General features: G+C 62.2%; 2 protein-coding genes and 1 long non-coding RNA gene across 9 annotated transcripts; 1 reads left to right on the top strand and 2 right to left on the bottom strand.

The window, feature by feature from the left end:
- Positions 1-976: 976 nt before the first annotated feature.
- Positions 977-8,040, bottom strand: TRIM11 (tripartite motif containing 11). Its single transcript, XM_025454962.3, has 6 exons — positions 7,554-8,040; positions 5,725-5,820; positions 5,362-5,592; positions 2,908-2,930; positions 2,721-2,821; positions 977-2,275 (listed from the first exon to the last, which is right to left on the bottom strand). Exons 1-6 carry the CDS (start codon positions 7,959-7,961, stop codon positions 1,728-1,730), a joined length of 1,407 nt encoding a protein of 468 aa, XP_025310747.1. The 5' UTR covers positions 7,962-8,040; the 3' UTR covers positions 977-1,727.
- Positions 7,797-13,535, top strand: LOC112665315 (uncharacterized). Of its 2 annotated transcripts, none has more exons than XR_004804685.2 (4): positions 7,797-7,934; positions 11,054-11,378; positions 11,545-12,920; positions 13,040-13,535. It is a non-coding gene; the product is annotated as an uncharacterized LOC112665315 (long non-coding RNA). The 2 variants fall into 2 exon arrangements; XR_003140311.3 differs by having other exon boundaries at positions 7,800-7,934; positions 10,509-11,378.
- Positions 8,838-14,652, bottom strand: TRIM17 (tripartite motif containing 17). Of its 6 annotated transcripts, none has more exons than XM_025454960.3 (8): positions 14,511-14,652; positions 14,249-14,370; positions 12,734-13,167; positions 12,164-12,259; positions 11,497-11,727; positions 10,107-10,129; positions 9,915-10,015; positions 8,839-9,582 (listed from the first exon to the last, which is right to left on the bottom strand). In XM_025454960.3, exons 3-8 carry the CDS (start codon positions 13,160-13,162, stop codon positions 9,035-9,037), a joined length of 1,428 nt encoding a protein of 475 aa, XP_025310745.1. In that variant the 5' UTR covers positions 13,163-13,167; positions 14,249-14,370; positions 14,511-14,652; the 3' UTR covers positions 8,839-9,034. The 6 variants fall into 6 exon arrangements, with proteins under 6 accessions (XP_025310743.1, XP_025310745.1, XP_025310746.1 ...); XM_025454961.3 differs by having other exon boundaries at positions 14,249-14,343; positions 14,511-14,650; XM_025454959.3 differs by lacking the exon at positions 14,249-14,370 and having other exon boundaries at positions 8,840-9,582.
- Between the last annotated feature and the right edge of the window lie 152 nt (positions 14,653-14,804).

The following is a 14,804-nucleotide window of genomic DNA, read 5'->3' as shown; positions in this document are numbered from 1 at the left end:
TGGAAGACTTAAAAATCCAGGCAGTGCTCCTTCGACGCCTGGAGGTGAATGGGCACCGCTTCCCCCCACCCCCCCCGCAGACCTGACGCTGGGTCAGAGGCAGCAGTTGTCTCATGAAGGGCGGTAAACCGAGTGAAGATGGTCACTTTGTCTATTGAGTCCATCTCGTGGGTACTTACCTGACCAGGGGAGGTGCAGGATGGCAGGAGGGATGGCAGGGACTGACCACCGGCCAGCACCCCCACAGATGGCTTTAGGTTTTAATTTTTTTTTTTTTTTTTTATTGAACTCATCAACTGGTGCCAGGAGGTTAGCCCGGACACTCAGCTCCTATTTTCTTCACTCCGCCTATCACACCCCATGAGCAGAGAATGTCTGCTTTACTTTCCTACCTGCTCCCTCTCCCATGTCCCCTCGGGACTATGGAGCCAACAGAGAGCAAGGCTTTCGGGCACCAGAAGTGGCAGGCTGACCACACCCCACACGCCCTGGCTCCCTCCATCCTTGCTGTGTCTGCCCCTGGAGCTTTCACCAACTGAGGGCTGAAAGAACCAGTGGAGTGCACCTGCAGCTAGCAGGACATGCCCTGCAGGCCATCACCCGCCCCTCCCCGGGCAGCAGCTCCACAGAGCGGCCCATTGCTGGGCCTAGCCACCGTCACCAGACAGCACCCTTGGGCCCCTGAAGCCAAGCATGTAGGACGTGTGCAAAGGGTGAACAGGTGCATTCAGGCTGCATGCTTGTGAACTGGCATCACTGAGGCTTAGTCACCTGCTGGACTGGATCAAGAGACGCCACCTGGAAATACCCCACTTTGCAAGAGGATTATTTCCAGTTGGAGGCAGTTGAGAGCAGGAAAATTGCCGAGGTAGGTGTGTGAAATGCACATGCAGGAGTGCGCCCCAGATCTCGCCCCTGGGGGCCCTGCCTCCCTCCCCCTACCCAGACTGTCCCCACCCCAGCTGCTGACAGTGGATTACAGACAATGCTTAGTTTATTTACTGAGAACAGTCCTTACAATAAATAAAATCTGGGGCCACAAATGAGCTGCAGCACACCTTCCAGAAAGGTGCCAGTAAGTCGGAACAAAGCAAAGACGACTCCAGACTATGGCAGCGAGGGGGGGGGGCCCTTTAAGGCCTCCCCCCCCCCCCCAGGCAGGGCGGGAAGCGCCCAGGCCAGCAGGGAGAAAACCGCAAAGGGAAGGGCAGGGTACTCTGGCAAGGGGTTCTGAGCGTGGCTCCAGGACAGACACCGGCCGGCCTGCACACCTGTCGCATCTGAACATCTGCACCTGGAGCCAGGGAGGAGCCTTTTCCAGAAGAGAGTCTATGCCCAGGGGGTCCTGGCCTCTGGGCCCCACAACCTCTGCTGCTGGCTTCTCAGGGCTTTTCTATCACAGGGGACCTGGCTACTCCAGGGCAAGCACACCCTGCCCCATGGACAGGTGTAGACACAGGTGAGTGGCCTTGGAGCAGCCTCCTGAGCATGGCTTTCTGGAGGTGCCGGGCCCCAAGCCCAAGGCCTGGCACTGGCGAGTGGGAGTGTCTCTGCGCCCCATGGCTGGACATAGGATGAAGCACAACCCGCATGTGCGGGCACATGCTCCCAGCAATGAAAACAGTCAGTTTTTTAGCACATGCGTATGTCTGCCAGGCGCTGGGAGTGCTGCCTTTGCCCAGAAGACAGCACTACCTGCCCAGGTGCACAAACAGCTGGAAGGCCCCTCACTGGGGGGCCAGTGCGTCCCCAGGCCCGCCTTTCAGCCTACAGATGGTCATGGGGGTGGGGCTGCTAGACAGAGGTGAGAAGAGAGCCCGCAGGGTCCCTGAGAAGGGGGTCTCAGGGAAGGCATATAAGAGGGACCCGTCAGAGGCACTGTAGAAGGACAGGTGTCCAGCCTCATAGTCCAGGAAGATGCCCACACGCTGTGGCGGGTCCCGCAGGGGGGCGAAGGCCCGCTCCGAGGAGTTGTAGTAGCTGCCCAGGAACACCAGGATCCAGAAGCCGTTGCCCGCGAACAGCTCGCCCTTCTCCTTGCGGTTGGCATCCTCCCTGCAGACACCCAGTGCCCAGCTGGCCCGCTCGCCCACCTCCACCTCCCAGTAGTGGCGGCCCGATGTGAGGGGCTCCCGGCCCAGTACGCAGGGCCCTGGGTCAAATCGCTCGGGGCTGTCAGGCAGGGCCTGCCGCAGGTCCCCCCGGCGCACGCTCCTCCTATCCTCCGACAGCACCAGCTCAGGGTTGGCGGTGTCAGGATCCAGGGTCACGTCCCCTGCAGAGAAGCGAGGTCACCCTGTGAGCTGGCAGGCCTGCCGTGCCCCCCCGTGGTCAGGGCACCCCCCCTGCGATGGGCTGAAGCACTTGCCTGTGAGCCTACTGTGCCCTACGCTGCTCCTACTTGGAAAACATCACCTCACAGCTTGTCCCTGCACCTCAGAATGTTCTAAAAAGCAGTCCCTGTTCTGCTGCAAAGCAGCCTCCTTTGGAGGACTGAGGAAACCGCAGGTGCTTCCTACATGTTTCCACTCCTGGAGCCAGGTGTACTCCCTATGCCTGGGGCCCGTGGGGGTATGGTCTCGCCTCTGCTGTTCGCACCCATGTCCACCAAGAGCCCTGGCTGGTGCCCGACAGCCTGGACCCCCAGGGTCCGCTCCCACTGCAGACCTACCACCCCCCGCTGCGTGTCAGCAGGTGCCCCGAGACCAGAGCGCACCCACCTCGAAACCTGCGCAGTGCCTCCACCAGCCCCGGGACCCTGCACACCGTCTTCATCTCCATGGGCACCACCTCAGGCAGCTGCAGCTTCACGTCCTGTACCCTGCAGGGGCAGTGCAGGCGTCACCCCCCATGGCAGCCCACCTTGTACCCCGCCCGCCTTCCCTGGGGAGGGGCTGGGGCTCCTACCTGCGCAGGGTGTCCCTGATATCCTGTGGAGAGACACACGCGGCATCAGCGCCCATCCCCTGACCCTCCCTGTGCCCCAGTCACCAGTGCCCCCCAAACTTTGCTCTGCCCACTGTCAGACACACACGTGATCAGAAAGCACGGAGAAGGGGTGGGCGATCCCTCCTGTGCAGCTCAGACACAGGGACCCTGGAGACACTGTGGGCACAGCCAGCCCTGCGGACCTGGCCTCACTTCCTGCACATGCTTGGAGGATGTGTGGTGTTGCCTACTGGCTTATGCACTCAGAGCCCCCAGGCCCCCTGGTGGTGGGACAGGTCTGCGGTACATCCAGGCAACCATGTATGTAGGGGGGGCGGGGGGGCGCCTGCACCTACAGCCTGTGTTCCCAAGGCCTCTGACGGTGTATGCCCGCCTCCCAGGAGACACTTGTCCCTTGGATGCTCCACGCTCCTGTAAGGGCACATACTTGCACTTCACGGCACCATGGGCTGTGTCCCTGGGCTGCAGATCTTGGAGCCTGATCCCCAGGACCTCAGAAGGGGGCTGTGTTTGGAGATGGGGTCTTTACAGAGGTGGCTGAGGTACACAAGTTCACTAGAGTGGCCCTGATCCCACATGACCCGAGTCCTTATGAGAACAGGGGTCTGGGGCTCCAACACGCACACGCGGGTGACCGTGTGAGGACATGGGCAGGGACGCAGGGACTCACCAGGGAGAGAGGCCTCGGGAAGAGGCAGCCCTGCCCAGGCCTGGCTCTGGGGCCAGGAGACAACCAGCTTGTGTTATGCAGACCTCCCAGCCTATGGTGTTCGTTCCACAGCTGGAGCTGATGGGGACACTTGACAATGGCTGCTGAGGGAAGTCTTTGGTCTTTTGAGAACGGCAGGGACCTGGCTCACCTCACCAATCACATCAGTTTACCCGTAGCGAGTCTAACCACGCACCAGCTATCAGGCCAGACCCCAGATGCACACGGTGCCTCACCAGCTTTCCCCTGATGTGGGAGTGGTGGTCCGACAAGGCACAGAGGCCTGAAAACGGAAAGGGAGACTGCGGGCTTCTCAAGATACTGTGCAAGCCTGGAAGTGATGTGTGCAAAGGGCCCAGGGCACAAGAAGCTTGGTGTGTGCAGCAGGCAAAGCAGAAACAACCTGTCCTTGCTAGTTCTGCTGGGTGGGTAGCCCACCTCGCAGCCCTGGGAAGCCAAGGGGGTCATCCTGGTCGCCACAAGGCCCAACCCACTCAGGAACAGCGTGGGTGGACACACTGTACCAGGCCCTCCCTGCCCCAAGGGTCATGTGGGGGTCGTGATCTTAAGGAAGGGAGTTGGCATCCATGCAGACCACCTGGCCCTCAGACACACATGTCCCTGGAGGAAACGGCTCTACACCGATACAGGATGGCTACGGGCAAGCCCGGGGCGGGGAGGCTGGGACCTGGGGTCGTGGGCTCCTGGAAGTCACCGGACCCTCACTTCCTCTGTCCACAAGGGTACCCCTGAACCTGCGAGGGCACCCACCCCCCCAACCCAAGTGTAGGCACCTGGCCTGGCCCCAGCCTGGCATTGAGGTTCCAGTGAACAGGTGCTGCAGGTGCCACCGCAGACCCCACCCCCACCCCGTGCTTGGGCAGGGGGGCTCCTCCCAGCAGCTGGTCACCCAGGCCAAGACCCGGGGCTGGAAGGTGTGAGCAGGTGAGGGCAGGGGCACGGTGGGCAGGTGGGGGCACAGGTGGCCACTTGGTAGTGTGAGATGCAGGAGTGTGGCAGGCCGGCTGAGACCACCCATGCACTTAGACATGTCAGCGGAGACCCGCGACGACCTTTCATACAGGCCTGGGGATGTCATCTCACTCCTGGGGCCCACCTCGCCTCCTTCCAGAACCCCCACTTCCTCTGCCTTCCCCCAATACCCCTGGCTGGCTGCCCAGATCCCACTTCACTGACCACAGCCACTGCTTCTGTGACCTATCTCAGTCCTCGTCAGACACTCCCGTCGTACTTCCTGTTTCCCACACTTGAAACCGCCTGGCGTCTGAGCAGTGGCAGGAGGGGCGAGTTCACACCCCTAGAGGGCAGCCAGGACCTCTGCCTGGCCCCTGAGGGACGGCTCACCCTCTGAGGCAGTGCCCTGGGCTGTGCACAAAGCGGCCTCTCGCCGGCCCAGGGGCCAGGAGTCCTGCAGATTGTCGGGCGACTAGGGGCTGACGCGGGACTCCTGTGGGACGTCTGGTAGCCTTCCCTCCCCATACAGTGGACCCGGCCCTCTGCAGCCAACCTGGTGGCCCCACGGACCCTGGACGTGCCCCATGGACCCCCACACAGCCCTGCCACAGCACAACCACGCTCCAGGACGGCACGGCAGCCACTCTGCGTGGCTCCCCAGGGGCCCCTACACACCTGGCTGGGCACACTTGCCCGAACTACCCCCCCCTCCAGGGAGGGTAGCTCACCTGCAGCAGCCCCAGCGCCGGCAGCTGGCAGCGCCCCTCCAGCTCTGCGATGAGCTCGGCCAGCTGCGCGCTCTGCTGCCCTAGGCGGGTGGCGCTGTCCCGCAGGGGCGGGAGCACCTCTAGCTCCTCCTCCTCCAGACGCTGCAGCAGGCGCTGCTCCTCCTCTGCCAGCAGCCGGCGCAGCCGCTCAAACTCTGCCAGCACGTTCTGCCGCTGGCTCTCCACCATCTTCTGCAGGGGGAGGGGACAGCTGAGGCCTGGGCACCCCCGGCCCCACCCTTCCCCCAGGGCCAGAGCAGGGTCCCTCCGAGGGGGGGCTCCGGGCCGCCACGCCCTTCCCGACCTAGGGCCCCGGCCACCTGCCTGCCACAGGGCACAGGTCTCCTCAGCCTGTGCCTGGAACAGCAGCGCATCCTCCATCTGCTTCCGCAGATGCTCCAGGGATTTCTCCAGCTTTCCCTGCGGGACAGAGGCAAGCGTGACCTGGGCTGAGCTAGTCCTGTCCCCCTCGCGGCCAGCGCCTACATCCCAGGCCCCCTGCCAGTGCTCCCGACCTCTCTCCCTGCGTCTGGGACCCCCACTGCGCCAAGCCCGCTCTGGGCCCCCGCAGGCCCTGGCCAGGGTCCTCGGCCATCTGACCCTCCACCCCACATCTAGCCGGGTAAAGCCTGCGAAGTGGCGCTGTGGGGACCCCGTGCCCCTGGGTGTGCAAGTGTCGGGCACAGCCTGTGAGACACAGGCAGATTCGCTGGTGTCCTCAGGACAAAGGCCGGCTGGGGGTCAGCAGATGCCACCCGGAGTCGGCCACTTTGACACAAGCACCATCTGGAGTCCAGGAGACAGGGAGCAGCACTTAGGAAGAGCACTCTGCCCTCCTCCTGTCTGCCTCCCTGGGGTTGCACCAGAGAGGGGAGATGACTGTCACAGATGAGTTTGCCTGAATGGGCGTCATGACTCATAACCCACATCTTCATCAGTTTCCCCCATGTGCCTCCTTGTTCTTAGTGGCCCTAGAAGCCCAAATCGTGTTCCCTGTTTCTGGCCACTTCTCCCCAATTTATCAATCTATGTTAAAATGGAACATAAACTCAGTCTAACTAGGTTTTTTCACCTTTTCTCTGTGAAGCCCTTGTGCCATATGAAATTTAAGTGACTCAAAATTATCCATCTTTTCACTTATTACTCTGCCTTTGTTAGTTTAATTTGCAAGCCTCCTGCACAGCACCTAACAGGTTAGATCAAGGTTTTCTCTCCCTTATAACAGGAGAGAGGTAAGTGCTTCCCCAAGGGTCTTTATCAGGCCAGCTGGGAGGGGCCTCTGGAGGGCTGCCAGTCACTCTCTGCTTGGTGGCAGCAGTACACACTTGCTGGGCTGACACATAGGATGGGGTATCCAGCATGTGTTGTGCCTCAGAGTGAGAGGCAAGAGTACAGAGATCTGTGTGAGGACGAGCCCACCTAGGCACAGTGGGCACAAGCTTGTTCTGGTGCCCCAGGGCTTGTTCCGGAACAGCGACAGACCAGCTGAGTACTGGACCAGCCCAGCCGACCCACGCTGCTGGCACGAAATGCAGCACAGACCCTGGTGTGAAGGCTGGAAGGGTGCCACCCATGTCCTCGGTACCTGGGTCCCCGAGGAGCCAATGACAGCAGCCAGCTGAGCATCTACCCTGAGGCTCCTTAGCAGAGGGCTGAGGCTGGTTTGGATTTTAAAGGAATGCATTTCCAGAACAGATGGGGGCATCCCAGCCTTCAACGCGGTGGATCCCTGCCGTGTCAGATGGCAGAGGAGCCCCAGGACCCCACTCACAAAGCCAGGCGGCCACGCTGCCCGGTCTGCACTCCACTCACCCCAGCTTGGCCCACCCGGCCCATCCATCCCTTGTCCACCCCGCAGCCCGGCCTGGCCCACAGCCTCTGAGGGCTGAGTCCCTGTGCGTCTGCGTCCCTGCGAGGCCAGCTGCCTCCAAGCTTCCATCCCCGCCACGGTCACCCACGCCTGCCCGGGGCGCTCCAGACTCGCCAGGTGCGGTCACAGCAGGACCCGCTCCTCCCGGAGGCCACGCCTACCCTGATCTCCAGGCTGGGGCCTCACGGGTGACTGCCGTCGGGGTCCGGGAGGTGCGCCTGCGGGACTGGGTGCACGCGCATCTGGGCCCCTGCACCGGGCAGAGGCGCCCCACCCCGCGCACCTTGAGGTCCTCGGCGGCGTCCTGCAGCGGGCGCACGCGGTGCGTCCAGTGCTCCCCCGAGCGCTCGCAGGCGGCGCACAGCAGGCGCAGCTCGTCGCCGCAGAAGGCGGCCAGGGGCTCGCGGTGCGCGGCGCACACGCCCTGCGGGACCGGGGACGGCGGGTGCAGGCGCCGCGCCATCTCGGCCATCTTGGCGAGCGGGCGGTTGGGCCGCAGGTTCCTCTGCGGGGACAGCTCGCGGCACTCGGGGCAGGCGTACGGGCCCTCGGGCTGGCCCCAGCAGCGCCGGATGCACTCGCGGCAGAAGTTGTGGCCGCAGTCGGTCATCACCGGGTCGGTGAAGTAGTCGAGGCAGATGGCGCAGGTGGCCTCCTCCTGGAGGTTGGTGGACAGGTCGGGGGCGGCCATGGCTCGGGGGGGCGGCGGCGGCGGGCGCGGGCGCGGGGCTCCCGGGCGCGACAGGAAGAGGCGCCGCAGCGGAAGCAGGAAGCAGCCAGTTTTTTTTTTTTTTTTTTTTTGGAACAACCCGCTTTCCCCTCGGATTGGCCGCGGCCTGTCACGCGGCCCGCGGGCCCCGGAATCGGAGGCAGTTCGCCCGCGGGCCGGCGGTGGCGCGCGCTGCAGCCCCGGACGCCTGTGCTCGCGTCCCCGCAGGGCCGCTCCCTGGAGGGAGGGGCGGGCGCAGAACCCTGGCCCCCGGGGCGCCCCGCACGCCCCTGGGTTCCACGCGCGGCTCAGCCACTGCGAGGACGAGGGGCCCTGAGGCCGCGGCGCGCGCTCCCGGGCACCCCCGGGCCGGGCACGCTGGTGCCAAGTGGACGGAGGGGCTCCGTCCTTGGGGGGGGTACAGGGTGGAATTCGGGGTGTCCAGACCGCCCCAGGGCTGCGAATGGGCCTGAAGCTGCAGGGAGCGCCGCGTGGGAAGGAGTCTCTCCCACCCGTGATCCTCACCCTTTGCGCCCTGGCTTGCGGAACATCAGGGCTGGACAGCTTGGAGGTTTTTAGCTGGATTCAATTTGAAAGGTTTCATTTTACCGTGACACCCTCCCCCGCCCCCAACACCCAGCCCAAAGGTGCAAACATGGGATTTACGGAGCACAAGGTGGGTCCCGAGGTCGTGGAGGAGGGCGGACCACAGCGGCACCGGTGCGCTTGCAGCATCCCTCACGTGGCCTGTGAGACCACAGGGGGCTAAGGGCAAGTGCACCTCACCGCCTGCTCTGGGTGGCCCTGTTAGAATCGGTGCTCTCTGGAGCCCAGTGCTTTCAGAGTTTCCTTTATGAAGTATGTGTGAACACGGCCTTCTTAACATTTAAACTGCTTTAATCACAATGATATCTCAGCTTTGTGAAATCACCCTGCCTGCTGGTGGCTCCCAAAGACTCCGCCAGAGATAAGCCTGGCAGGTGGCCTGTGCTGAGCTGGACCACCTCACCTTCCGGAGGGATCAGGGCTGACCCTTCCCCTCCCAGCCTGGGCCCCTAACCCTTCACCCACAGGGTCACTGTAGAGATGACCATCTGGCCTGATTTGGGGGCCCCCAGGCAGAAAAACGGTTGCAGGGGGCCAGAGAACTTGGGCTCGGCATAGGTGTGCAAGTGGGACCCATCCTTCACGTTGTAGAAGGACACCTCCCCTGCTTCGAAGTCCAGGAAGATGCCTACGTGGCTGGGGGGCTCCGCTAGTGTGATGGGGGTCAGGCTGGGCATGGTGGGCATGTACTTCTTCCCCTTGCACAGCTGCACCACCCAGAACCCATTCTCAGGGCACTTGGGGACCCTGTCCCTCCGGCTCACGTTGTCCCTGCACACACCCAGGGCCCAGAGTGCATCGCCAGTGAGGTTCATGCCCACCTCCCAGTAGTGCCTTCCGGAGGAGAAGGCCTCCTGGCCCACAGCACAAGGGTAGGCCAGGAATCTGTCTTTGCCATGGGGCATGGACTCCAGCGGGGGCGTGAGGTAGCGCCTCTGGCGGCTCTCGTACAAGAGGAGGTAGGGGTACGCAGTGGCAGGGTCCGGCACCACGTCCTCTGCAGACAGGCCGGGGGCCAAGGGAGAGGGGGGCTGAATCATCCCTGGTCTCCCTAACCATCCCCAAGGCAGAGTCCAGGGAACCTGGGTCACTGCTTTGGTCCCTACCCCACCTGCCCATGTTGGTGGTGCTACGGAGACGGGAGCTAGGCGGCCCTTGGGCATCTCAACACGTGTTCCAATGGGGACAGAAAGGGGAGCATCGCCCTGGAGTGCCAGGTCAGGGTACTGTTTGTGAATGTCCAGTAGAGGACAGTCGCTCCAACTGGTGGCTCACTGAGCGACTAGGGGAGGGATGGGCACAACCCAGAGCACTGGGGCCCCCGCTTACCTTGAAAGTTCTTGAGCACCTCTATCTGCCCGGGAACCTTGCAGACAGTCCTCAGAATGGTAGGGGTGGCCTCTGGATACTGCACTCTCAGGCTGTTCTTCCTCCAGTGGACACAGGTTTCACTGTCCCCACCAGTCCCGTGCGGAGCCCTCCCTGCGCCCATCACCGCCTCCCCGGCAGGTGGCCCCATACCGGCTCAGGAGATCCTTCATGTCCTGGGAGACACGGGGAGGGGTGGGGGGGGAAGGAGAGATGGGGCTTCATGTTTGCACGTCCAGTCTGCAGAGCTAGAAGGGCTTTATGACGTCTTCCTGTGGCCCCGTGCCCACTTTCCAGAGCCTACCCCTGCCCCGGCCACACACGGGGATCCTGCTCTCCCCGGTATGACACTGAGGACACTAGAAGCTATCCTGCTCAGGAGGGGCGGTGAAGGGGGGAAATGGTGGCCCAGGGATGGGACCGACAACCATCCAGTGGGGCCTTTTTCACTCCACCCTGGCCTTGAGTGAGGCAGAGGTCAGTGTACTAGCAGACCAGTTGCTTTTTATTTTTTATTTTATTTTTATTTTTTATTTTTATTTTTTTTTTTACCAGTTGCTTTTTAATAGAAGAAAGAAGGTTCCCCAAAGTCTGGGCAGCTGTCTCACTTACCACCTACAGCAGGCCGCTTCCTGGGCACAAAACCCAGAGGAGGTCAGGACAACAGACCAGACCCGGGGACAGACCCTGGCTGGCAGGGCATATGGCAGCCTGCACGGGGCATCTGCTTCTGCTGTGTAAACGTGCCCGTGTGTGTGTGATCTGTATTGCTGTGGATCCCACCACTCCATGTGCTTGACAGATCTCCCACACTTGGCCACCTCAACCCCTGCTCTCAGGGCCTCGGGGGCCAGCCCGTCCCTGGCAGGCCAGCTGGGCCCTCTTGACTTTCTCTTTGGGGGCAGTGACAGTGAAGCTCATCCTGCCCGGGAAGTCATGGGTACCTATCTGGGCCACCTCCCTGGGCTGCACAGGCCTGGAGCCTGTCATAGGTGGACTGTCCCTCCAGAGTCATCGCCGGAGTCCCCACCCCCAGGACCTCAGTAGGTGAGAGGTAGTTACAGTACAGTGAGGTCACTAAGGTGGGCCCAATCCCGTAGGATCCGTGTCCTTGAGGCAAGAGGAGTTTAGGATGCAGACACACAGAGAAACGGCCAGGTGAGGACATGGGGAGCAAATGGCCATGTACACGCCCAGGGAGGGAGGCCTCAGGAGGAACCAGCGCTGCCCACGCCCGGAGCACAGACTCTCAGCCTCTGGGACCCGGAGACAATAAAGTCTGTTGTTAGGGCCTCGTCTACAAGGAGGCGGTCTTCCCTACCCAGCCTCAGCTGACTGGAGTCCGAGCTTCCCTTGTTTGAATCAGTTCCTGCAGTTGGCCCACCCTGACCACACCTGCGCCTGAGCTCCTCCCCCACCAGCCAGGTGAGCAGGGGTGCTGAGGCCCCTCCCAGGTGAGCAGGGTGCTGAGCTCCTCCCCTCCCCCCCAGGTGAGCAGGGGTGTCGAGGCCTCCTCCCAGGTGAGCAGGGGCACCTGCTTCACCTGCAGCATCTGTAGTGGTGTGTGCTGGTTCTTGTCTTCCAACTGCAGCAGGAGCATCTCCAGGGCGTGGCCCTGCTTCTCAAGTGCTGCGGAGCTCTCCCGTAACTTGGCCACTACCTCGTCCTCCTCCTCCTTCAGGGCCTGGAGGAGGCGCTGCTCCTCCTCCACCAGGAGGAGGCCCATCTTCTCAAACTCCATCAGGATGCGCTGCCTCTGCTCCTTTACCTTCTCCTGCAGGGTCCCGTGGAGGGCAGTGGGCAGAGGTGTGCTCAGGCCCTGGCCTGGGGATCTGCTGCCCCAGTGTCCCCCATCTCTCTGGCCGGCTGCACCCACCAGCTTGAATGCTGGCAGTGCCCCCACTGCAGGGCCCTGGTGACCCACAGAAAAGGAGCCACCCAGGCAGGAGTGCAAGCATTTCTGTGGGGTGACCTGCTGAGCCCCAAACAGCAGTGTGCCGGCACCTGTGCACCCTCATCCACTGTGTCTGGACACAGCCAGCCTGGGCTGAGCACACATTCTGGATCCTGCTTCTGGTGGGAATCTGGGCTCTGTGTGTGTGCGTGTGTGTGTGTGTGCATGTGCGCACACGCTTATCCACACAGGACAGCAAGCCCCCGCCCCCTGAGGGCCTTCTGCAGGCTCTCCCACCCTGGCCACCGGCACCTGCCTGCCACTCCGCCAAGGTCTGTTTCTCCCTGGCCTGCATCTCTCTTGTCTTCATCATCTCCTCCCGAAGGGACCCAATGTCCGCCTCCAACTTCAGCTGTGGGGCACACAGACCACAGGATGTGGGGTCTGAGGCCCCCCCCTAGCCTGGCCAACAGATGCACCTGCTAACACCCTTCTGCGTAACTGTCCCTGTATCTACTCTGTGCTGTGGTTTGCATGTATCCTCCCAAGGTTGTGGCTGAGTCCTAACCCCAGCACCTCGGAGGGAGGAGCTAGGGCCTCTTGGGGGGCCATGAAATCATGAGGGTGGGCCCCCGGGACAGGGCCCCTCGCCCCTCCCTTCGAGTGAAGACAGGGAAAAGGATGAGCTCTCCCCCAGTGGCGCCGGAGCCCTGGCTGGCTGGGACCCCTCAACAACTGTGGCCCAACCACTGCATCACCATGGAGGGTGCAGACACGAGGGCCGTGGGTGCCGGCAGTCGCCCCCCCGACCTGTCTGCTGAGGCTTGTGCCTGGCCTCCTTGTGCCCCCCCCACCTCCGGCCGTCCATCCCCGGCCCTGGCCGCACCTTGTACTCCTGCACAGCCTCCTCGATGGGGACCACCGTGTGGGGCCGGTGCTCCCGCGACTCCCTGCACATGACACAGATGGGGCTCTGGTCGTCCTCACAGAAGAGCTTGAGGAGCTCCTGGTGCGCCTTGCACAGGTCCCTGCTCTGGAAGGCCGGGTGCTGGCGTGCCATCTCCGCCACCTTGGTCAGCAGGCGGTTGGGCCGCAAGTTCCTCTGGGGGGACAGCTCGCGACACTCGGGGCAGGGGAAGGAGCCCCTCCGCTTCCTGCCCCCCTTCCTACTTTTGGCCTTCTCCCACATTAGGCGGATGCACTCCCGGCAGAAGTTGTGGCCACAGGCGGTCATCACGGGGTCCGTGAAGTAGTCAAGGCAGATGGAGCAGGTGGCTTCCTCCTGCAGCTTTCTGGCGAGTTCCAAGGCATCCATGTCTCCTGGGGCAGGAACAGAAAGAACGTCCCTCACACCCTCTGCCCGGGAGCCCTGGGCTCTCCACGGCCAAGCCCTGTCTTTGGCCAGCCCCGCTACTTTAGGGGGGATCATCGTGCCAAGTTGGCTGAGAGTGCCCCCCCATGACGTCAGATCTAGCTCCTCAGGTCCCCGCTGCCCTGTCTAGAAGCCTTTAGGCCAGTCTGGAAAGAATCCCCCTCCCTATGTCCCCTCTTAGTGATTTTCCATGGCTGACCACCCCCTCTGCTCTTTAGCCTTAAGTCCCCCACCCCATCCTGCGAGCCGGTTCTGCGGGATCCCTCTCCCTGAATGGCAATAACCCTGAATAAATCTGTGTCTCCTGTTCCAACTATGGAGCGGCTCTGGTCCTGGACAACGTGCCTGCACATGTGCACAGAGCATACAGACAAGCACAAGTGCAGCTGCAGGCCTACACGTTGAGGCACATGCACACATGCACAGACATAGTATACACACACATGCTCACACACAGCACACGTGCACACAGTACACACACATGTACACAGTATACACACATGAACACAGCACATGCACACACAGGATACACATGCAGTACACACAGATGCACATATAGTATACACACAGGCACGGACACAGTATATGCACATGCACAGACACAGTATATATACACACATGCGCACACAGTATACACACATGTGCACACATAGTATACACACGTGCACCTGATATACACATGTGCACATGATATACACATACAATATACACATATGCACACAGTACACACACATATACACAGTATACGCATGTGCACAAACACTATACATGTGCACACAATATATACACACATGTGCACACACATGCCCAGAGGCACACATGCGCACACACACAAACATATACACATGCACAGAGGCACCTACACGTGCACACACATAGTTCGGGTGGATTTACCCCTGACCTCATGTTGTGACCTTAGGCATCCCATTCCCTGACAAGGGTTCCATTTCTCTGGTGCTGTCTCTGCAGAGACTTTGTAGTCAGTCTCTCCCTTGGCTCTCAGCCACAGGAAGGGGGGGGGCTGCCTACCTGCAGAAGCCGGGGAAGGGGGGCAGTCTGGTGAACTGGGGTCTGGCTCAGAATCCAGGGGCAGCAACTGGGGCCAGTGGAGATGACTGGCTGCCCTGCTTGCGGGAATGCTCCTTTGTAGACTGGGAGGGGGGCTACGTGTCTATAACCAGCTTCAACGCGGGATCTGCTCCCCGGGTAGCAGGGCAGGCGGTTGGACCTGAGCCTCCCCGCCCACTGGGTGGCCACCTGCTGCCCCGCGGGTCTATGGGGATGTACTCACAGGGAGGGGCCGCAGGCCGCACCTTGCCGGGTGCCCCCAGCCACGCGCGCCCCCGGCACCCCCAGAAAGCCTGCGTCTGTGTGCTGAACGCCATCTGGGTGACGGCTGCGGGGGCGCAGGGGCCGCGGAGGGTGCAGGGCTTTGTGGCGTCAGCAGGGGCGGGGGCGGTCAAAGGGCAGGGGCGGGGGAGGCTAGTTCCGGGTTGTGGGCTGAAGATGGGGTGGAGAGGGCTGGGGGGGCCAGCAGCCTGAGGGTGGGGGCGGAGGGGGGGCCAGCGCAGAGTGGGCCAGGGGT

Source organism: Canis lupus, chromosome 14 (genome assembly GCF_003254725.2).
Source record: "Canis lupus dingo isolate Sandy chromosome 14, ASM325472v2, whole genome shotgun sequence".
Taxonomy (NCBI): Eukaryota; Metazoa; Chordata; class Mammalia; order Carnivora; family Canidae; genus Canis; species Canis lupus.
Note: the sequence above shows the minus strand (reverse complement) of the source record. Positions and strands in the feature narration are given on the sequence as shown.

Excerpts from the sequence above, each read along its gene's own strand:
- TRIM17 (XM_025454955.3), bottom strand. The coding sequence starts at position 13,276 with ATGATCCCCCCTAAAGTAGCGGGGCTGGCCAAAGACAGGGCTTGGCCG. Across the intron at positions 11,728-12,163 it reads AGACCTTGGCGGAGTGGCAG|GAGAAGGTAAAGGAGCAGAG; the intron begins GCAGGTGCCGGT and ends GGGACCCTGCAG. Across the intron at positions 9,583-9,914 it reads GGTGCTCAAGAACTTTCAAG|AGGACGTGGTGCCGGACCCT; the intron begins GTAAGCGGGGGC and ends GCCTGTCTGCAG.
- TRIM11 (XM_025454962.3), bottom strand. The coding sequence starts at position 7,961 with ATGGCCGCCCCCGACCTGTCCACCAACCTCCAGGAGGAGGCCACCTGC. Across the intron at positions 2,931-5,361 it reads CGGCGCTGGGGCTGCTGCAG|GATATCAGGGACACCCTGCG; the intron begins GTGAGCTACCCT and ends GTCTCTCCACAG. Across the intron at positions 2,276-2,720 it reads GGCACTGCGCAGGTTTCGAG|GGGACGTGACCCTGGATCCT; the intron begins GTGGGTGCGCTC and ends GCTTCTCTGCAG.